At 54.0% G+C, this 21,902-nt stretch overlaps 2 protein-coding genes across 7 annotated transcripts; one reads left to right on the top strand and one right to left on the bottom strand.

The window, feature by feature from the left end:
* Nucleotides 1-4,949: 4,949 nt before the first annotated feature.
* Nucleotides 4,950-14,746, top strand: INPP5J (inositol polyphosphate-5-phosphatase J). 6 transcript variants are annotated; one of them, XM_081037518.1, is made up of 13 exons: nt 4,950-5,678; nt 7,288-8,459; nt 8,816-8,932; nt 9,052-9,160; nt 9,351-9,467; nt 9,800-9,975; nt 10,398-10,509; nt 10,651-10,760; nt 10,888-11,071; nt 13,184-13,321; nt 13,482-13,559; nt 13,683-13,787; nt 13,984-14,746. In XM_081037518.1, exons 1-13 carry the CDS (start codon nt 5,574-5,576, stop codon nt 14,485-14,487), a joined length of 3,027 nt encoding a protein of 1,008 aa, XP_080893644.1. In that variant the 5' UTR covers nt 4,950-5,573; the 3' UTR covers nt 14,488-14,746. The 6 variants fall into 6 exon arrangements, with proteins under 6 accessions (XP_080893644.1, XP_080893646.1, XP_080893647.1 ...); XM_081037520.1 differs by having other exon boundaries at nt 5,521-5,678; nt 7,828-8,459; XM_081037521.1 differs by lacking the exon at nt 13,184-13,321 and having other exon boundaries at nt 5,521-5,678; nt 7,828-8,459.
* Nucleotides 14,747-14,854: 108 nt separating this feature from the next.
* PLA2G3 (phospholipase A2 group III) lies at nt 14,855-20,279 on the bottom strand (the record flags this gene model as incomplete). The annotated part of the gene is made up of 7 exons (XM_081037793.1): nt 14,855-15,967; nt 16,593-16,709; nt 16,818-16,947; nt 17,649-17,956; nt 18,254-18,381; nt 18,639-18,778; nt 19,778-20,279. 7 exons carry the CDS (start codon nt 20,277-20,279, stop codon nt 15,754-15,756), a joined length of 1,539 nt encoding a protein of 512 aa, XP_080893919.1. The 3' UTR covers nt 14,855-15,753.
* Nucleotides 20,280-21,902: the final 1,623 nt, after the last annotated feature.

Here is a 21,902-nt window from a genome sequence, read left to right on the forward strand (position 1 = left end):
CTATGAAATAGTAATATCAGTTGGGAGTTGTGATGTGCTGGGCTTCAAACCACAGAAACCCCAAGTTAAACTGATTTAAACAATAAAGAGAATCTGTTGGCTCAAATAACAAAAAAGTCTAATTGCAGGGAGGGCTTCAGGCAAGGTTTGATCCAATTGATAAAGTCACCTAAACTCTCCATTTTCTTTCCATAGTGGTAGCTTATCATTAGGCCGGTTACCTACACGGTGTCAAGATGGCCGCCAGCACTAACCAGGACCGCAGACTTCTTCATTCACATCTAACCAAGCGGAAATCATCTTTTGGGGTTACTTCCTCGGGAAAGAAAACAAGCTTTCTTTTCCAAAAGCCCTCAGCAGAAGCCTCCTATATCTCACTTGTCCATTCATGAACCAGTCGTGTGGCTGGAGGAAAGGGAATTACTCATTGGCTTAACCAACTGGAACTCATTCCTGAAGGCTAACAAATATATGGGCTGCAATGGATGTTACGGCAGCAAGAGTAACCAACTGATTTTATAAAATATGTATATGTCAATATATATGTCCAGACCAAAAACCAAATCTAGAAGGAAACAACTCAAAAAGTCAAAAGGTCATTTCTTGGTAGATGAAATTATAGGTAAATTTATTTCTCCCTTACACTTTTTTCTGTATTTTCTATAATAAATATCTATTACTTACACACAAATAGTAAGCTTTGTTTACAAAAACAATGGGGCACGTGCTATGGGCTCCCTCTACCCCATCCCACACCCCAGCAAAGGCCTTAGAGTAGTTGAAGCCAGAGGCCCCATGGAACCTGTGGTGTTTTTGCTGACAGAACAAAACCTCAATGCCCTATGGGTCCACATTGTTCACTGGATAGATGCCACCAAACCACTCTCGTTACATTAACCTGGACGCTACAGCTTGGAGAGGCCACAGCCTGGCTGCTGAGGGTTGACTAGCCAGCCAGTGGAATCAGTGGTAGAGACATTGGCTACAATACTACCAGGAACATTCTGGCATCAGCAGCCAAGGGAGGCTTAGGATCTCTGCTCATAATCCATTCCCTTATGTGGCAGTTTATAATCTAGGCCAGCGGCCTTCCTCAGGTGGAGCTGGGTTTGGGGTTTAATCTGTGATGGGTTCAGGCTCCGACAGGGTCAGGGTCAGCCTTTAGCCTAAGGCCAGGTTTAGAACTGAGTCTGGGGCTGGAGTCAGGGCTCTGTTAATGATTGGGCTGAGGCCTCAGTCTCTGACCAGGATCAAGGCTCAGTTTGTGACTATACTCAGGGCTCAGTCTTTGACCAGGTTCAGTGCACAGTCTGAGCTGAGGGGTTAGTGTGTGACCAGAGTTGTGAGACCCAGAGTCAGAGTTCAGTTTGAAATCAGGGTTCAATCAATGGATTAGGCTCAGGACTTAGTCTATAAACAAGATCAGGGCTCAGTCTGCCACCAGATTCAGGGTTTAGTTAATGACTAGATTGGAGCTGTCTAAACTTGGAGTTGGGGCTCAGTCTAAAATCATGGTTAGTCTAGACAAGGTTTAGACTTCAGTCTGTGACTATGGCTCAGGCTTAGGCTTAGATTGGGGCTCAATCTGGGTCCCGAATTGAAGTCTCAAGTTGGGATCAGCCTTGGTCAGGCTTGAATCAGGCTCAGTATATGACTAGAGCCAGAGCTCAATCTCAGGCCATGAGCTCAATCTAGAGCAGAGGTAGAGAGTGTCTTGGCATGGGATTGGGGCTCGGTTAACACCTAGATTTGGGCTCAAGTTGGACCTGGGATCAGTGCCAGGGCTAGTCTGGCTGTATGCTCTGTTCTGAGCTCCAGTAAAAAAGTTTCTGAAGATATGGGAACCCAGGGCAGGTTGGCCTGCAAGAATTGAGATTCCCTAGGCAAGCTATGTCCCTGTAGTAAGCCTCTCCTTTCTTGCTGAAGCCAGGTGTCCTAGAGCCTTCTAACCTACATGGCTCTGCTGCCTGAGATCCCCTCGCACCAGAATAAAAATAGCCGCTCGCTTCAGAGCAGCTGACAGCGGGTGCCCGGCTGCCTGGGAGGAGGGGTTGCTGAGGACAGGGAGGGGGGATGCCTGAGCTCAGCCCCAGCTGTGTAACTTTGAGAAAGTCACTCCTCCTTGAGCCCATTTCCTGAGGGTCAAAACAAAAGGTAAAGATGACACCTGCCGCAGTAGGTGAGAACAAGGGGACAGAGACACAACATGTGGCACTTGGTACCAGTAAGGAACCCTGGAGTTAAGTCTTAGAAAGAGAAATGCTCGCCCATGTCCTGTATGTTTTCTCCTCTGGGAAGCCCTCCCTAACCCTTGCCTTTCCACCTTCCCTAATACCTGTAGCACTCTTTACATCTTAAGACATTTCTCAAATAGTGGCCACAGGATGACCTCCCTCACCATGGGCCTGGGTCAGAGTGGCTCGCGAGTGAAAGGAAGGACAGATCCTTGTGTGCCATTACGTATCATTCACAGGAGCCCTTGGGAGGTGGATCACAGAAGAGGAGGAAGATAGAGAAAGGTGTATATACCCGCTCATGGTATATTTACTCTGAGCCAAAGGGCTGTGAGGCCTTATGTCCAAATTTTGCACCCTTTCACAGCCAGAACCTTCCACACTCCACAATCTTGCCCCTGTTGCTCCCTCTGCTTCCCAGGGCATTTCTCCTCTTTTCCATTTGGCAATACCAAATGGAATTTGTATTCCATTTGTCTTGGAAGACTCCCCTTCAAAGAAGGGGTTCAACAGTCACCTCTGTGGGGGAGAATTATCCACTATCTCCTTGGGAGCTCCATGTTCTGTCCCTTACTGTGTAATTCCTAGTCCTCAGTTTCTTCCTCTGTCAAATGGGGATCTTATTACCAACCTCCCAGGGTTCTATGAAGAGTAACTGAGGATAATCCGCCAATGCTTTCCTATTCCTGACCCAAACAGCCTGAAGGGTAGCACTAAGCATTTCCGTAAGGGGGCTGGACAAGCTGTACCCTGAGCCTCGGTACACACCAACCCCTGGCGTGAAGGAAGGGAGGGAGCCAGCCGTCTGCACAGGGAGGCGGTGCTCCCTGGCAGCTGCCCCCGGCCTGCCACCCTGAGCCCCAGAGCCTGTTATCTACCTCCTTAGTCATCACACCAGGCGCTCAAATATAGCTCTTATCCTGCTCCCTTCTCAACCAGGGTCCGCCCCCCACCACTCCCTTTCCCTGGTAAGGCCACGTCTAGGTTCCAGAGACCCTTCCCCCCAGGAACACAATAATATTGGGCCTCAGTTTCAGCATCTACCCAATGGGCAGGTTAGAGATGATGATGATGATGAAGATGATGATATTGATGAGAACGCCAGGGCAGTTGCCCTTACTGAGAACTTACTTGTGCCAGGCTCTGTGCTAAACACTCCATATGTATTATCTTATTGAATCTTCACAGCAACCTTAGGAGATTTGTATCTACTGTTTTTAGTTCCCTTACACAAATCAGGAATCTGAGTGACCTTCTGAAGTAAGTCAGTGACAGGGCTAGAAACAAAGTTCCCTGCAGGGTCTGAGCTCAGCGAGGGGAGATGATAGAAAATCCTGGGCTGACTCTCTGGGGCATAGGAGCCCTCTGCACAGTCATTTGCATGACATTTGCCTGGCTTTCAAAGGGCATTGATGCCCTTATACCGGCCCCAATGGCTGAGGCTTAGGACTGGTCCCAGGGACCTGGATCTGCCCCCCATCTCTCCCAGGATTGCATCAGAAGCCTAGTATTCTTAGGAGTCTCGGTTTTCTCATCTGTAAAATAGAGGTCAGAGGGCTGGACAAGGTAAATTCAAATTTTCCTTCCCTCTCTGGTGGCCTGTGTGCTACTACCATGTCTACTCTCACCTCCTCCCTCACCGCCACCCCCACCTTCACCTCCAACTCCTCCACCACCTCTTCGTCCATCAATGTAACACCCCACCACCTCTTCTGCACCCATCTCTCCTCCACTTTTACTATCACCCTCATTGACATTACTACCACCCCTTCATTCTATCTCCACCACCTCCAACTTCTGTACCTTTGTTATCACCTCCTCCATGGCCATCACCATCACCTGCAATACCTCCCCCATCATTGCCAGCCCTGCACTTCTATCATCATAATTACGTACATCATCATCTCTACTACTACAATCACCTCCACCATCACCGTCCAAAAACCTTTCTACCCCAGGGCCCTGATATGATCTGGGTCTTCCCCTCTGCAAATTCCAGCCTTACAGACTTGCTGGCCTAGAAACATAGACTAGGCCCAGAGACAGTCAAGCAGAGGTGAGAAGCCCATCCAGGGGAAGTGAATGTGGCATCTGTCCACATCATTTTCATGTAGGGGACCACACAGGCCTATGAAGATGCAGAGATGACTGTTGACTAGCAAGGAGCTCTGGGCACAAAACTCTAAACATTTTCTGCCTAAACTGAGTAAGATCACTCTAAGCAATCCAGCAATTCAGGAGGAATTGGGATTTCAGGGACAGCTTAGCTGAAAAGAGTGAGAATAAGAATGCAGAAGTAGAGAGCCCATAGCCATCCCTGAATCTTGTTACTCACTCAGTCTTTTCATTCATTCATTCATTCATTCATTCATTCATTCATTCATTCATTCAACAAACACTTCGCTAGGCCTGTTGGAGACAAGGTCCTGTGCTGGGTCCTGGCCAAAGGAGCTCCCAGGCCTGTTTTTGACCCTCCTTCCAGTCCGTTCCCCTACTGCTGGCCCTTCTCCACTCAAGTTCCCTTCCTCCAGACAGCCCATTGGCTCATAGGAAGTTGCTGAGGGCACTCCCTTTCCTCACTGAAACTCAGGAAACTGCCCTAGCTTACCAAGTGACCTTGAATATGTCCCTGTCCCAAACCACACCCACTGAGTATAGGAGAGAGAAAAGTGGAGAGGAGCTGGGCTGAGATGAGCCTTGCTGTGGGGACATCCTAGGGCAGGCAGGGAGGTGTCTGCAGAAGAGGAGGGGCCAGTGCTGAGACTGAGATGGGAAAGGACTCCAGTGGCTGGAGCCTGAGTGTCTGGCTTCGGTTTGGGAAGGATAGAGCCAGGCAGGGGGCGGGCACTAAGACCTGAAAATGGGGCAAGGGTGGGGGCCAAGGCAGGTCCTTAGCTGGCAGGGCGTCAGGAAGGTCACAGGATCGGGGCAGGGACTCAGGTGTTCCTGAGGCCATAAAGAGAGTACTGACCTCCCAGCTACTTGTCTCTACCTTACCCTCAGGTGTGTCAGTGCCCCTCCCTTGAGCAAGGGCCAGCCAGAGGGGGGTGGGAGGGGAGTTTGCAGACAGACAGCTTCTTCCACGCTGCCAGTTAGGATCCAAGCCAAGCCAATGGACACACTTCCTCACACCCCCATGGCCATTCCAGCCTCAGCAGCCAGCTTGAAGAGTTTCCAGGGTGTAGGCTACCTTGCCCTGCCCACCTCTGGTTTGGGAAGTGGGTGCCTGTGCCTTTAAATTCTCAGCAGGTTGAAACGGCTGATGACATCACTGGTCCCCAGGAGCGGAGGAGCTGGAGCCAGAGCCTGAGGGAGCCCGGGCTGCCGAGGGCTGCAGACATGGAGGGCCACAGCAGCAGTGGCAGCAGGAGGCCAGGGACCCAGGCTGGCCTGGGCCCCCTACCCATGCCACATGGGGTTTCCCAAACTGGAGCACCCATCAAGGTAAGAGCCCTAAAACCCAGCCTCCCCATTCCTGATCTTTGGTCCCACACACCCCCACTCACTGCAGGCACCCTGGTGCCCCTGGTTGAGGGGCTGGTACTCTTCTCTGCCCATCGAGCAGGGCTGGGTGAAAAGGGCACCCTGGGGCTTGAGGAGCAGTGATGGAACACCCAGAGAGAAACGGAGTTAGCTATCTCCAGGAGCCCCCAGGAGAGCACTGGACTGGGTGTTAGGGGACCTAGCTGTGCTCCAGCTTTGCTGTGTGACCTTGGACAAGTTGCTTGTCCTCTCTGAGCCAATGCAAAATGAGGAGGCTTGTCTCTGAAGACTAAAATTGTGACATCTGGGATGTCTAAGTTAGTGCTGGAGGCCGTGTGGTAGTTGGTGGTGGAGGGGAATGCAGAGTGGGACACTTGGAGCCAAGGAGAATACTCAAAATGTAACCTTAAAGAGCTGAGTTTGGGGAGGGAGATGGAGGCAGAGTTTCAGTTTCTCTGAACCGAGAAGGACACAGGATGCAGACAGACTGCATCTCTGGAGGCCGGGATGGGACTATCCCAGAGTAAGTATAAACCTTCTTTTGCCCTCCCTAGGAAAGGACATTTTATCTTGTTTTCTGGAGACAGGGGCATCAGAAACAGGACAGATGGGGAAGGGAGAGGAGGTCCCTACAGTGCCCCATGCCTTCACTCTACCTGCTGGACAAAAAGAGGATATCTGCTTACCTCTCCTTACAGGTTGGGGAGAGGGTGAAGAGGGTAAGAGGGTACAAACTGGGCACAGAGAGGTGTGATGCCTTTGGACTTGCTCTGAATGTTAGAATCACACTTGGTGAGGATGGACTATTCCACAGGATTCAGATGGAATCCTAGCAAATGTTGGGCTCATAAATGCAAAAAATATGAGATTGAGTTTTCCCAGGAACCAGGTGTGGCCAGGGACTCTTCACCAGGTTCCTTTGTTTTACAGACAGGGAAATTGAGGCCCTGGGTAGAGGGGTGCTTGCCGAAGGTCACACAGAGCTGGAATTGGAATTCTCAGCCCCAAGCTCTTGCTCCTGCGTGGAGCTCTAGGAATGGGTGAGGAGGACAGAGAGGGCTATGACCAAGGTTTGAAGTGTTTGGTGGAGGAAACCTGAGGGTTCCTGGGAACTGTGGAGGAAGGGAGGTGTATTGAACAGGCTGGATAGCGTGGCCAGTGGGCACATATGGAGTGTCAGGTCAATGGCCCTTGACCAGGGGAGCAGCGGGGACTGCAGGAAGCTTGCCCAGGGAAGCTGGCTCCATACACCCAATACTCCAGGCTGGCCAGGAAGTGGGTGCCAGCCAGGAAGGTTCAGGCTCACACTCTGCCTCATTTGATTTGGGGTCTTAGTTTCTCCATCTCTGAAAAAGATGTCAGACTTGAGGTAGGGGATAGGTTCTGTGTCCTGTATCCTCTGAAAGAGAAGCTGATTTGCACAGGAGTGATTGAGATGAGAAATTAGGAAGAACTTCCTTGGATAGATGTACCTTTCTTAGCTAGATAGAATCTGCTGGTGTCTATACAGAAGTTGAGGCCCAAGCCTCTGGTTAGGGTTACCCTGTGTCTTTAATTTGTCCTCTACAAGGTGGACTCAAGTTTACAGCTCCCAGCCAAGGAGAATGCAACCCCAGTACCCTTGGAACCAAGGCTGGCTCTGGCACCTATGGGGCCACGAGCCATTCTGCCACCTTCCTCAGAGGGGCCAAGGCTGGCCCTGGCGTCTTCTCAATCCATCCTGGCTCCACTGTCCACCTCTGGAGGGCAGAAAACAACTCCTGCCAGTCGTAGCTCCAGCCTGGCTCCAACATCTGTGGGCCAGTTGGTGATGTCTGCCTCTGCTGGGCCGAAGCTTCCTCCAGCAACTTCAGGCTCAGTTCTGGCTCCAACATCCCTGGAGCAGCTGGTGATGTCTGCCTCAGTCAGGCCAAGGCCGCCCACAGCCACCCTGGGGCCCAGGCTGGCTCCAATGTCCAGAGACCAGAAGCAGGTGCCACCTGCCTCCATGGGACCCAAGCCAGCACTGGCCACTTCAGGTCTGAACCTGGCCCTGACATCTGAGGAGCAGTCCCCACAGCCCCCCACCAACTCTTCTCCAGTGCCCAGTCCAGTTCTGTTGTCCTCTCAGGAACAGACCCTGGCTCCAGCATCCATGACATCAGCCCCGGCTTCTGTGGGACGGACACCAGCTAAACTGAGGGATGCCCTAGTCCCTAGACCTCTCCCCACTTCTGAAGGGCATCTCCAGCCTCCAGCTCAGGCATCCAGTCCTGTGGGCTCCCCATCCTTGATCCAAACTCCACCAGACCCCTGGATCTCCCCTTCCTTCAGAGCCCGGCCTGAAGTCCCCCGAAGCAGCCCTGAGAATCCTGTTGTGCCCCATCCACCCCAGACCCTGCCCCTGGATGTGGGCCAAGGCCCTCCAGAGCCTGGCATCCGCTCCCCAGGACTTCTGTCCCCCACCTTTAGGCCAGGAGCCCCCTCAGCCCAGACCATGCCCCCACCTCTACCTAAGCCACCCCGGTCTCCTAGCCGCTCCCCGAGCCGCTCTCCCAACCGGTCCCCCTGTACACCCCCAGCCCCTGAGATGGCCTTCCCCAAGCCTGGCACCCAGGGTGCAGGGCCTGGTGGGTGCCTAAGCCCCAGCCTTCAGCCCCAAGAAATCCCAGCCCCAGTCACCACCTCTCCTTCTACACGGACCTCGTCATCATCCTCCTCTTGGTCAGCTCAGCCTACCTTCAAGAGCGACCCTGGCTTCTGGTGAGGGGGCACTCCCAAGCAAGATTGTTGGGGCTTCATCTCTGAGACTAGCCATCCTTCCAAGTGGCTTGCCCTACCCTGCTCAAGTTTACCTCTCTAAGGAAGAGTCCTTGGGGGTGCTGGGCCCTTGGGACCCTCAGAAGTAAGCATCCCCTCCTAAGGGACTTGCCCACCCCTGCCTCAATTGATCTCCCCTGGGAGTCTGGTAAGAGTGATACTGGGCCCACGGTGGTTCCTTCTGAAGGCTTACGCCCACTCCTGCCTCAGTTTATTTCCCTAGAAAGAGCCCCGTGGGAGGGAGACTGAGGATGAGGGAATGGTGCCCAGCAGTAACCCCTCCGATATGACACCCCCAGGATCACTGTGGTCACGTGGAACGTGGGCACCGCCATGCCCCCTGACGACGTCACGTCTCTCCTCCACCTGGGCTGTGGCGGCGATGACAGTGACAGAGCAGACATGATCGCCATAGGGTGAGGGGGCAGGGGGTGTGGACACCCCTCCCCAGCCTCTCCTGCCTTCCAAACCCTTGCCCATGGGAGGGGCTTCTAGAGCGCCCTCCAACCCCTGGCAGCCTCATCCCACCCCCCAGGTTGCAGGAAGTGAACTCCATGATCAACAAGAGGCTCAAGGACGCGTTCTTCACAGACCAGTGGAGCGAGCTCTTCATGGACGCGCTGGCACCTTTCAACTTCGTGCTGGTAACGCCTCCGTCACGGGCGGAGACCCCTGGATTCCTAGATCTGACATAACTCATTGTGGGGTCTGCTCGGCCTCTGTTGCCGGGTCTGTAAAATGGGAGGTTGCAGGAGCCCTTAAGAGCCGGAAATGGCGAAGGCCGGGAAGCTGGGGTTGGGTCCCGCCCCTCAGCCCGGTCGCCTCCCGCCGCAGGTGAGTACTGTGCGGATGCAGGGCGTCATCCTGCTGCTGTTCGCCAAGTACTACCATCTGCCGTTCCTGCGGGACGTACAGACCGATTGCACGCGCACTGGCCTAGGTGGCTATTGGGTGAGCGCGGGAGTGGCAGGAAGGGGACAGAGCCCAAAGGAGCCATAGATTAGTCCACAGAAGCCCAGCACCCGCAAGGTCCCCTCCCCATACTCCACCCCTTATTCTGAGGCCTGCCTCTCCCGAACCCCACCCACCACCCCATTCCGTTTTCTAGACCCCGCCCCCTTCCGTCCTGGCGGAGTTTAGTGCTCTGCCCCTCGCCTTAGAACACGCTCTGCTCCAAGCCACCTCTATGGGTTGGCTGGCCCCGCCCCTCAGTACACCCTGCTTCTCACCGCACCTCCTGGCCTGAGCCCGGCCCATAACCCCCCCCAATCTTCCCTCTCAAGGGCAACAAGGGTGGAGTGAGTGTGCGACTGGCGGCCTTCGGGCACATGCTCTGCTTCCTGAACTGCCACCTGCCGGCGCACATGGATAAGGCGGAGCAGCGCAAGGACAACTTCCAAACCATCCTCAACCTCCAGCAGTTCCAGGGGCCCGGGGCACAAGGCATCCTGGATCACGAGTACGGGCCAGGGCGGGGCCACGTGGAGCTTGGGCGGGGCTAGTGAAGGAGGGGTGGGCCTCAGAGGCGAGTGTCTGCCAACTTGCGAGAAGGAACCTGACCGCCTGGGTGGACCTTGCGGAGAGAGGCAGGGCCAAACTACATCTGGGAACACTATGCTGGGTAAGTTTGATGAGGGCGGAGCCTGCAGGGTGGAGCTTAGGTGAGGGGCAGGGCCTTACTGAGGGTCTGAACCTAACTTTCCTCTAAATCTGCTCACACCTCACTGCTGCTCCTTGACCGGCTGGGGCTCTGCTGCCACCCACCCACCCACTGCATCATCGCTAGGGACATCCAGTGTTGTCGGGCTGGGTGGGTGTGGAGAAAGATCAGGGTTGGGGTGTTCCATCCCATGAACCCCACCGACCTTCATCCTCGAACAGCATCGTGTTCTGGTTCGGAGACCTAAACTTCCGCATCGAGAGCTACGACCTCCACTTCGTCAAGTTTGCCATTGACAATGACAAGCTCCACCAGCTCTGGGAGAAGGACCAGGTGCAGAATCCCAGCCTACAACCCCTAAGCCCCCAAGCACACAGAGCGTGCCTCAGGACATCTGTACCCTAGGCTATGGTCCTTGTTTTCACCTGCCCTGCCCAAGCTGTTGTCCAATTCTGCCCTTTTGGACCCTCACAGCTCAACATGGCCAAGAACACCTGGCCCATCCTGAAGGGCTTCCAGGAGGGGCCCCTCAACTTTGCACCCACTTTCAAGTTTGATGTGGGTACTAACAAATATGATACCAGGTGAGTTCAGCACTGGGATGAGGTTGGGATGTGGGCTGAGGTCTTCTGGATAAGACAGGGAAGAGGGGCAAAAGGTAAGTCTGGGGGCTGTGCCTTGACGCGCTTGGGCTATGCCTGCCCACCGCAGTGCCAAGAAGCGCAAGCCAGCCTGGACAGACCGTATCTTGTGGAAGGTCAAGGCTCCAGGTGGAGGCTGCAGCCCCTCAGGACAGGAGAGCCACCGACTCCAGGTGACCCAGCACAGCTACCGCAGCCACATGGAATACACAGTCAGTGACCACAAGCCTGTGGCTGCCCAGTTCGTCCTACATGTGAGTTTTGGCTTCATCCTCCCCTCGTGACATCCCCAAGCCCACTTCATTATTCCACAGCCCACCCCTTGCACCTGCCCTCAGCAGCACCCATTTGTCATGGCAGAGTGGGAGTGGGTTATGATCTCCGTTTCCAGAAGAGGAAACTGAGGCTCAGAGACACAACATCTATTGCCCAGGGTCACACAGCCTGTAAAGGGAAGAATTAGGAATTGAACCCAGGTTAGTCTGATACCAGAGCCCATGCCTTTTCCGCTGAGCTCTAACTGCCTTCTTCCAAGAAAAATTTAGGGCAACTTATGTTAAAATTCACATATATAATAATATCAGCAAACTCAAAATGTTTACCCCATGCAGCACTCATTCACATTCATTCACTATTTATTTACCATCTTACCAGATGACAGGTACTATAAGAGCAAGGTAGTAATGTGGAGGGGAAGTGGAGATATAAAAAATACAAAGCTAAACTCTAAATAGTTACTATAATTTAGCACCGTGTGTAGGATTGAGATCCCTATCTGCCCCAAAAAAGGGGGGATGCAAGAATGTCAGAATGTCAAAACTGGACCTGAGAAACTAAGTCCAACTCTTTTTCTATGGAGAAACTGAGGCCCCTAGTGGAGCAGGCATGTGCCCTCACGTCACACACAGGCTCAGCCACAAAGCGGGGTAGAGTCCATCTTTCTAGCCTTGAAACCCAACTCTAGGCTCTCCGATTCTCTTGATAAGAGGGAGCCCAGCCGACCAGAGAATGTTTTCCCTGGTGAGTTTGTCATGTGGTCAGTCATTGGGACATTGGCCAATATCTTCAGCTGGGAAAGGAAATCTGCCTATGTCTGGCTTCCTGTGACCTTTGTTAAAAGGCTTGGGCATGAGGTTTAACCCTCACCTTGAGAACTACTCCCTTTGGGCACCCTGCCCTGACCATTCCCTCTTCATCCAGGACTCTGTCCCTTATAAAATGTTACCTGTTGAGCACCTACTAATTGCCACACCCTGTGTGCGGTACTTTATATATGTCATCCGTTTGAATGCCTTAGTAGGCCCTGAGATGTCCAAATTCTCCTCCCAGTTTTACTGGTGAGGGAAACTGAGGCTCAGAAATCTCAAGTCTCTTACCCAAAGCAACACAATCAGAATGGGGCTCAGGAGGAGTTTTGACCCTGCAAGGCCCTGGAGAGCATTTCCAAGAGCCCATCTTGGCCAGACCCGTTGTTAGGAACCCAGGGGCAGGGAGAAGATGTGCTGGCTTTTCTGGAGCAGCTTGGCCCAGAAGCTGAGGGAGGGAAACCTGAGACCAGATAAATAGGGAAAAGACAAAAGCCTGAGGCTGGCATCACCTGAGTCCTCTGAGGGACAGAGGTGGAGCCAACACCCTGGCCACCTGTCACCCCAGCAATACACCCACGTGGGTGACCGTGGGAGGAGCGTATCCATGGTTATAATTTGTCTTCACAGACTGATGACAAGTTCATAATCACTCCTTAATACAGGTGGGGAAACTGAGTTAAGGACTTACCTGAGGTCACACAGCAAGTTAGTTACAGCCTAGAAATGGACTGAGATCTCTAACCTTCTACTCAGGGCTCTTCTTGCCCACTCAGAGATGTTCAGCTTGCTCTAGAATATCCAGTACATCATGTTTCCCTTGCTAGCATATAGGCAAATCATTTATTAAGCACCTACTGTGTACTGGGAAGTTTGTGGGATACTTTACAAATGGTATTTCATTGAATCTGCCGGACAACCCCAAGAGTTAAATAAGATCATCCGAGTTTACAGCCAGAAGACCTGGCATTCAGAGAAGTTGAGAAACTCACCCAAGTGTCACTCAGCCTGTCAATGGCAGAGCCAGGGCCAAACCCATGGTCTACTAGCTTCAAAGCTATGTTCTCACTCCCTAAGGAGGCTATGGGCAGAAAGAGCCCTGGGCAAAAAGGTAGGAAGCCTGGCATTTATCCTAGACCTGTTCTGCCTCAGTTTCCCTGTCTCTGCAGTGACTGCAAAGGCCCTTATCTCAGCCTCTTTGTGCTGACTCAGGCCCAAGGGCCCTAGGTGCATGAAATACTAGAGGGTTTCCCCTGATGTTGTCCCCTTGCCCCTGGGCAGTTTGCCTTCAGGGACGATGTGCCCCTGGTGCGGCTGGAGGTGGCAGATGAGTGGGTGCGGCCAGAGCAGGCGGTGGTGAGATACCGCATGGAAATGGTGTTCGCCCGTAGCTCCTGGGACTGGATCGGCTTGTACCGGGTGAGAAGGAGGGGATGGTCAGCGACTTGGGGAAGGAAGGGTCTGGAGGAACAGCCCGGTACCCAGGTGGGACCATGGGCTTCTCCAGAATTCAATGCCACACCGGAAAGCTGCTGAGGTCAGGCCACAGGGGTCACAGACCTGATTCTTCTCACCCCAGGTGGGTTTCCGTCACTGCAAGGACTATGTGGCTTATGTCTGGGCCAAACACGAGGATGTGGACAGGAACATCTACCAGGTACTCAAAGAGGGATGGAAGGGAGAAAGTCTCCGTTGCTCTTGGGGCCTCAGGACTCAGCTTAGGGGATTCTGTGGCTGCCTCCTTGAACCCAACCTGAGCCTATACCCCTGGGCCCACCAGGTGACATTCAGTGAGGAATCACTGCCCAAGGGCCATGGAGACTTCATCCTGGGCTATTACAGCCACACCCATAGCATCCTGATCGGAGTCACTGAACCCTTCCAGGTGAGTAGACCAGACTGCAGGGTCAGGGTTGCCAAAAAATCCTATTCAAGTGCCACAGCCTCTACGTTCTGCTCTGTAACCTCCTGCAAGTAGCCTGAACTCCCTGGGTCTGCCAAGGAGGAGTGTTGGAGTGATTCCAAGAGGCCCCAGTGGCCAGCTGGGAAACGGAGCACTCCAATGACAACCTTCTCCCCAGATCTCGCTGCCTAACTCAGAGTTGGCCAGTAGCAGCACAAACAGTACAGGTGCCAGCTCGGAGGACGAGGATGACAGCACCCTGGAGCTGCTCGCACCCAAGTCCCGCAGCCCCAGCCCTGGCAAGTCCAAGCGGCATCGTAGCCGCAGTCCGGGCCTGGCCCGCTTCCCAGGCCTTGCCCTGCGGCCCACCTCTCGTGAACGCCGAGGCACCAGCCGCAGCCCCTCACCCCAGAGCCGCAGCCTGGCCCACGTGGCCCCCAGCAGGTGCAATGATGGTGGCAGCCAGAGCAGTAGTGAGGGGACCTCTGGGCTGCCTGGCTCCTGGGCCTTCCAACCATCTGTGCCTCAAAGCCTGGGCTTGCTACCTTCCTTGCGCCTGGAGACCGTAGATCCTGGAGGTGGCAGCTCCTGGGGACCTGATCAACACGTTCCAACCACTGACAGCCTGTCTCCCAGCCCCCAAGGCCAACAGAAGCTGGAGGAAGGGGGCCTAGGTCCCTGAAAGTGAGGTGGGAAGGTGGGCCCAGGTGGCTCTCACTCTGCCCCAATCTTCTGCAAACCTGCCTGCCTCCCTTCTGTTGCTGCTCCAGCTTTATCCGCACCTGCCACTCTGTTCTGGCCAGGGGTGGCCAACTTGGGTCCCCCAAACTCGGTCCTGGCATCTCAACTGTGACAATCAGCAAAGCTCTAGCTAGCTCCCATCTGGGATGGGGAGAAACAATCCTGGAGGTAACAATTAGGAATTAAATTCTCAAGCCTCACTCCCGACTCCTTCTTAACTTGTTAGCAGTCTGGGGGTGGGAGTAGTCAGAAAGGGGGACTAAAGGACAGTACAACAGACCTGACAATTACCAGGCACCAGCAATATACATTATATATCTCCTTTAATTTGCACACACTGAATTGTGGTGCTGAGTTCAGTGTGGTTCTTAGCCCCATTTCACAGGTAAGCAAACTAAGGCCCCCAGAGTTGTGTGAGCCTTTCAAAACCAGACACCTGAGTTGTTTGGCTATGTGTTGGAAGGAGGGAATACTTACTAGGTCCTAAGCATTGGTTCACTTAATCCTCAACAACTCTATGAGGTAGGTGCTGTTTACACTCCCCCTTTTTAAGGAGGAAACAAAGGGTCAGAGTTGGGGAGTAATGTCTCTTGCTCAAGGGTACAGGGAAGATGTGCATTTAGGTTTAGGGCAGAAAGTAGCCCAGGGCTGGGCCAGGAAGGTCATAGCAGCTGTTAAGAGAAGGGATCTCCTGGGGAGGAAAAGAGTTGGGAAGTCACTCTCTATTGTCCCCCGGCCTGGATTCAGACATAGGCACTTCTGTGGTATTAAGCATTCCCTACCTGCTGCCCCAGGTCTCCGCAGGCAGGTGCTTGGGCTCCCTTGGGGAGGACCTTCAGACATGTATTCACTTCTGCAACATGGATTTACATGCACCTCTTGGTACCTCCTGGGGCTGCTGCAATCAATTACCCCTTTCCCGTTCCCATCTGGAGTGAAGTTCCCTGACAAGGTCCAAGCCCAGGGCATCAGAATGAGCCTCCTAAACACCACATGTAAGCACAGAGGAGTATGTCACCAGCCCAAGATCACCCAGCACAGCAGGAGACGTGGTCTAGCATGGGCCTTGTTCCTCCTCGCCCCAATCCAGCCTCCAGGCTGTTCACAAAAGCTTCAGTCTAACACAAGGAAAAGAGGCCGAGACCCCAGGGCCTAGCAAAGCCAGGGGCAAAGTCCCATCTGGTATCCAGAAAAGCTGGAACTGAGGTCACTGGTTCCAGGATTTCTGCTGCTCTTTGCGTCCTTGGGCTGCCTGGGTCAGCTGCAGGCACCAGTCGTAGAATGACACGGGGGTTCTTGGGTGCTCTGAAAGCCATGCCTTCTCCTCATCTGTGCCTATACCCCAGAGCTGGAGTCTCCTCTGCTGAAGTCGCTGCAAGTGCTTAGCTGGCATCTTGATAGCCCTAGGGCCCCTAGAACAGCTGTGGGGAGAGAAATAGGGCAGGTGGTCATGGCTGCCAAGGATCCCACCCTACTCTGCAGACAGGGATGGAGGCCCAGAAAGGAACAGGGCTGGGGCTGGGCAAGGGTGGTTACACCTAGGAGGAGACAGAATAAAAATGGGCTGACACCCAGAGGCCCAGGTTCTGCCACTGGCTGGCTGCCTACAAAAATGGGGCAGTCTGGGCCTGTTTCCTCGCCTGTGAAATAGGAAAAGTAACAAGGGGCTGGCTTTGAGACTCAAAATTGAAATGAGATTGTGAGGTAAGCAAGCATTTTACTACATGCCCACAGGCCTTGAGCTGTGTGTGTCACACATGCCATTTCCTTGGCTTCTACAACCATTTTACAGGTAAGGAAATAGAGGCTTAGAGAGATGACTCAACTTGTGAGGTCACATAGGAAGTAAATGACAGAGTCAAGATGCAACTCACATGGGCCAACTAAACCCAGGGCACCATCGGGTAGGGAGATGACAATGAAGCTCAGAGGTCCCTGATCCCTGCCCCCATCTGCTCGGCCCAGGCCCACAAAGGAGGGGGTGTGGTATAGATAGCCCACCCCTTGGGAAAATCCTCTAGTCCTTCTGGCTCTGCCATCACTTACCCTTGGGGCTCAGCACAGTCCAGTGAAGGGGCCAGCTTGAAGCAGGTCATACCCAGCAGCTCCCAAAGCATGTTGGCACCCACAGGTGGGCTGTGGAGCTTCAAGAAGTGTGCCAGTCTGAGGGCAGAGGCAGGCTTAGGCTGGGAAAGGGCCTCGCCAACTAGGTGCCCCTTTTTAGTGCCTGGTAGCAAGCAGCCCACCCCCAAGGCTCCAAGCAGGCCTCACCGACGTGTGCAGTTGCAGTGGAAGAGGGGCTGTCGGGCACTATTGAGCAGCTGGAATTTGGTCTCCTGGGGTTCAATCTTGTGCTCACACTGGTCTAGGTGGTGGAAGCTGTGGCAGGCCTCGTGAGCTCCTGGGGGCGGATGTGGTGGTGAGGGGAGCCCAGTCCCCCAGGGAGGCCCCACTGATGCCCACTGCCATCCGGAAGAAACAGTAGCACATGTGCTCCACCACACACACATAGATACTCCTTCCATTTCATCATGCCTTTGTTCCTTCAGAATGCCACACACATGACACACACACACACACAGAAACACACACACACAGAAACACACACAGCAGTGCTACAGTAGTGGAGGTCCAGAATGCTGAGGGTGGTCAGGAAAGGCTTCCTGGAGGCAGAGGCTGCTAAGCTGGAGCTGGGAGAGAGGAAGAAGAGGGGAGAGTGCTCCAAGAAGAAGGAACATGTGCAAAGGCCCAGAGGTGGGAGAGAACAAGTTGCTTTTGAGGAACCAATGAAGTTTATGAAACTAGAGTTTCAACTGGGGAGTAGAGTTTGTGGGACCAGTGCCTGAGGACCCCTGGGTGTTGGGACATCATCAGCTGATGTAAGAGGAGCTATGGTGGGGGTTCTGAGGGGAGTGACATGGTCAAGTTTGGGGTTTACAATACTCCCTCTGGCTGCAGCATAATTTGATGGGAGAGGTTGGAAGACCCTGGGAGGAGTTTGGAGTTGGAAAGAAAGCAACACAGGACCCCCACCCACCACATGCAGAGAGACAGAGAAATCTTCTCACATCAGGAACTTCCAAAGTTAGGTTCTGAACGCACCTTGATGTTTTAGGCCACCCCGTGGCCCCTGGAGGCCTGTAACAGTGACCTCCAGCTGGGCTGTGGGGGCCATATCAGGCGTGGGGGAGGTCACAGGGGCCTGGAGGGCTGTGACTTTGGATTTTCTGGGGTGCTGGGACCCTTTCATCTGTGGTGACCACTTCTGGGGGTGCTGCTTCTGGCTCAGCTTGCTGGAGGCTGGGCTCCAGGGGCTGGATGTCACCGGGGTGGCCCCAAAGCTCCAGGAGGCATTGTAGAGAGTCTTAGGCTGGAAGCGGGCGAGGGGTATGGAGCCGTACGTTCTACACCTGGAAGGTGGCAATTGGTGGCAACTGGTAACCCAAAATCCCCCCACCCAGAAGCCTTTCTTCCCTGGGTTCATCTCCATGGCGACCAAGGCTCTGTCAGTCCTATCCCTCATCCCACGGGGCTGTGGGGCACCTGGGAAGGTTCTGCATCCTGGGTGCCCCACAGGAGAGAAGAGGACAGGAAAGATGGGGTTTTATTCCCTGGAGGACAGACATACAGATAAGTCTGCCTCTCTGGGCTTGGAGCCTGGGCTCCCCCTCTGACAGGGAAAGGGCTCCAAGAGGGCAGCTACATACCCGCCCCACCAGTACCACGACACACACGCCTCTTGCTCCTCCAGCACGAAGCAGGGAATCTCCAGCACGTTGAAGAAGGCCACACCCACAATGTCGGAGATGGAGTCCCGTTGGTTCTGCAGGCATTGCTGGAACCTGCCCCAGACCCAGCACTCAGGTCGTTGGACCACAGAGGGCCATCTGGCTCCTCCCCAAGCCCACCCAATCACTACCAGCCAGGTGGTTTGGGGTCTAATGGTCCCTTCTCCTCTCAGGCTTCAGCTTTCCCACCTACCCAGTGGGCTCCAAGCTGGCTTATTCTTTAGGATTCTTTGGAAGCTCAGTCTCTGCACCAAGAAACTGGGTAGCTCTGCCCCACCCCTTCACCTGCAACCCCCCTGCTCACTGCCAACCTGGCATCACAGTCACAGTGGGAAATGGTGTGGAATCGGTAGTTTCGGATGCCATAGTCGTACTGGAAAGGTGAGATGTTCTGTGGACAGAGGTCATGTTCCCGGCAGCAGAGATCAGCGCCCTGGAAGATCCCTGCAGGGAGCGGAGGGGGCACCAGCTCAGCAGGGTCCTGAGCACCACACACCAGCTATGCCCACCTGAGGTTGGGAGCAGAGACCTGGTTCTCACCCAGTCCTCACACAAATGCCCTGGGTGGCCTCAGGCCAGTCAGGCTCCCTCTGTGAGACTCCCTCTGTGGGACTCTCACAGTTTTAAAGCTTAGAGAGAGCACCCAGGCACAGACTCTGTTGGCAACTTCAAGTGCCGGGCAGCCTGCCCAGGGGTCCTTGACCATGGAAATGTCTTACTGAGAGGAGCTCTGGAGGCAGACTCAAGCTCTCACGCAAATACAACTCTGAGGTCATAAATGTGTATGGAATGGCATGGCAAACAGGCAGGGTGCAACCTTTCTCTCTGACATGATGAGGCGTTGTCAGGATGTCAACCTGCTCCAACTCGGGTGCCAAGTCCTCCCCCAGCCCTCCACGCATATGCACAGACTGCTGTGCTGAGAGTGCAAAAAAGCCATCCGTGCTTTTCACCATCTGAGCAATAGAGCCTTTTACTGAGCATTTTCCAAGTGCCTGGCATTCCCACACCCAAGCTCACAGCAGCAAGGGAGGTGTCATTTTCATTGTCCTGGTAAACAGGTTCAGAGAGCTTGGATATGATAAACTGGGTGTTTGAACCCAGACCTTTGGGTCTTGGCATGCACTTCATGAGCACTCTGTACCCATAAAGCCAGCTCTTGGGTAATAGCTTTTTGCCTCAGCCAACCCTGGATCCACCCCAGCCTGCCCCCTCCCTCGGATGATGATTAATGAGGACTACCAGGAGTGAGTAGGATCTTTCCCATGTATGACCTTATTTAAGTGTCCCATGATGAGACTTATGGTAACCCACATTTTACAGATGAGGACATCAAGGTTCAGAGTGGCTAAGTCCCCCTCCCAAGGACACACAGCCTAGGAAAGTGGAGGCCAGGGCAAAAACCAGCACTTCCCCCGCCCAGCCCCCACCTGAATGGCTCACCTAGTTCTGAGGAGTTCCCAGCAGAGTCCCCAAATCCACACCACAGCGTGCCAGGCAGGGTCCAGCCTCTCTTCCCCCGCTTGTGCCCCATGCCGGGGGCTCCACTCTGCCCTGCTGCTCGCTTCTCCCTTGCCCCTGCTGGACTCTCATCAGGCCCTCGGCAGGCCTCCCACTGACTCTGAAGGGTGACCAGGGCTCTCTGCAGCTCAGGTCCAGGGGTATGGATGAAGGAGTCCCGGGTGATCTCACCAGCACAGAGGGCACTGAAGGCTGCGGTGAGCTCTGGTTCACTCTGCTGGCTACATGCCTGCAGCCTCCCATGCCCATCCCAGTGGGCATGGAACAGGGCTAGTCCCTGGGCATCATTGCCCAGGAAGCTCAGGGACTCCAAGTGGCTGCCAGGGACAGGCCTGGCCAAGTGGCAGGAGGTGCTATCCCAGTGAAGGGCATGAAAGCCCCCTAGAGCCAACCCCAGGAAGCACAGCACCCCCAGAACCCTCATTCTGCCCTGGCCCAGCCCCGTCAGACACCTTGGGGACACCTACCCCACGAGGCAGCAGCTCAGAAGGTGAGCGGAAACCGTGCCCAGCAGACCCAGTTCAGCAGGGCCAATGAATGGAGTTTTGGGAGGAGTAGGAAAGAGACTGGAGTATAAAGCGATCTCTGGCTTGTAACTCAATCCACCGGCTGGGCAGGCCGCTGATTGGCTGAGGATGCACTTGCCAGAGCCCTCGCCCCCACTCACCCTGCCTTTCTCATCATGACATCCAGTCATCTGCGGCCAGCCTCGCCTGGATGGAGACTGTGAAAGCCAAAGCCCTGGGCCCTGGCGGTAGGGGCCAGGAGGGGTCTGTATTTTCCTGGGAAAGGAAGAGGATTCAGAGGCTTAGAGAGGCTCCTAGAATTTGTCCTCATTAGTACACCCCAGTGGTGGCAGCCACATCCCCCTCCATGAAACTGGCTGGGGGCCATAGGCCTCTGCCAGGATTGGGTGAGGGAGGTGAGGGCCGGGCTAGGGCGCTGTGGCCACGCCCCCAGGAGCTTCTGGGAGAGGGAGGGTTTCTGGGAAGGGGGGCAACTATCCCCTGGCCACCTATGGTGCTCCCCCCAAGTCCTGGTTCTTAGACAGGCTCTTGGTTTACTCAGGGGATGATACCTCAGACTCCCCACACCCTGGGACTCCAAGCACAGGCCTAGCTCAGCAGTCACCCTCCGGGTCTGATAGACGGTGGGTGGAGACACAATCAGAGCAGGCCTCTAGAGCAACATAGAGCAGGGCTGATACTATGGTTCCCAGAGGAGCAAACGGTGGCCTAGGAGGCTAGATCTGTAGCCACTTCCATCCTTGGACTATAGCCACCTGGGGGACATAGCAGGCGTCATCTCCCCTGAGAGACGGTCTATCCATCAGGAAGGGGCTATCCCCTGTACATGTTCCTAAGTCCCAAAGCCATTGAATGTATCATTCAGCATCCAGCTGATATGGGAGAGCTCCCTCACTATAAAAGTTTTAAGCCTCCCTCACTATTAAATTTTAAGTTCCCGGGCCGGCCCACTGGCTCAGGCGGTTAGAGCTCCATGCTCCTAACTCTGAAGGCTGCCGGTTCGATTCCCACATGGGCCAGTGGGCTCTCAACCACAAGGTTGCCGGTTCAATTCCTCGAGTCCCACAAGGGATGGTGGGCTGTGCCCACGGCAACTAGTAACGGCAGCTGGACCTGGAGCTGAGCTGCGTCCTCCACAACTAAGACTGAAAGGACAACTTGAAGCTGAACGGCACCCTCCACAACTAAGATTCAAAGGACAAGACTTGGAAAAAAGTCCTGGAAGTGCACACTGTTCCCCAATAAAGAAGTCCTGTTAAAAAAAAAATTTAAGGGTGGGTAGGGAGGGGTTGTAGGGCTGGGGCCTTGCTTCCCCTCCCCTCCCCTGGTCCCCCATCCCTGGGGCTGTTTGTTAAAAAAGAATAATAAAAGAATTAAAAAATTTTTCCAAAATGAAAAAAATAATAATTTAAGTTCCCTCACTATAGAAATTTTAAGTCTCCTTTTCCATACTTCCTTAGCTCCTTAGCCCCTGGTTTTAATCACTCTTCTAATCAGTTTCTAAATCCTAAAGATTGCTC

This window comes from Rhinolophus hipposideros (genome assembly GCF_964194185.1).
Source record: "Rhinolophus hipposideros genome assembly, chromosome: 24".
Classification (NCBI taxonomy): Eukaryota; Metazoa; Chordata; class Mammalia; order Chiroptera; family Rhinolophidae; genus Rhinolophus; species Rhinolophus hipposideros.

Excerpts from the sequence above, each read along its gene's own strand:
- INPP5J (XM_081037518.1), top strand. The coding sequence starts at position 5,574 with ATGGAGGGCCACAGCAGCAGTGGCAGCAGGAGGCCAGGGACCCAGGCT. Across the intron at positions 5,679-7,287 it reads AAACTGGAGCACCCATCAAG|GTGGACTCAAGTTTACAGCT; the intron begins GTAAGAGCCCTA and ends GTCCTCTACAAG. Across the intron at positions 8,933-9,051 it reads GCAGACATGATCGCCATAGG|GTTGCAGGAAGTGAACTCCA; the intron begins GTGAGGGGGCAG and ends CCCACCCCCCAG.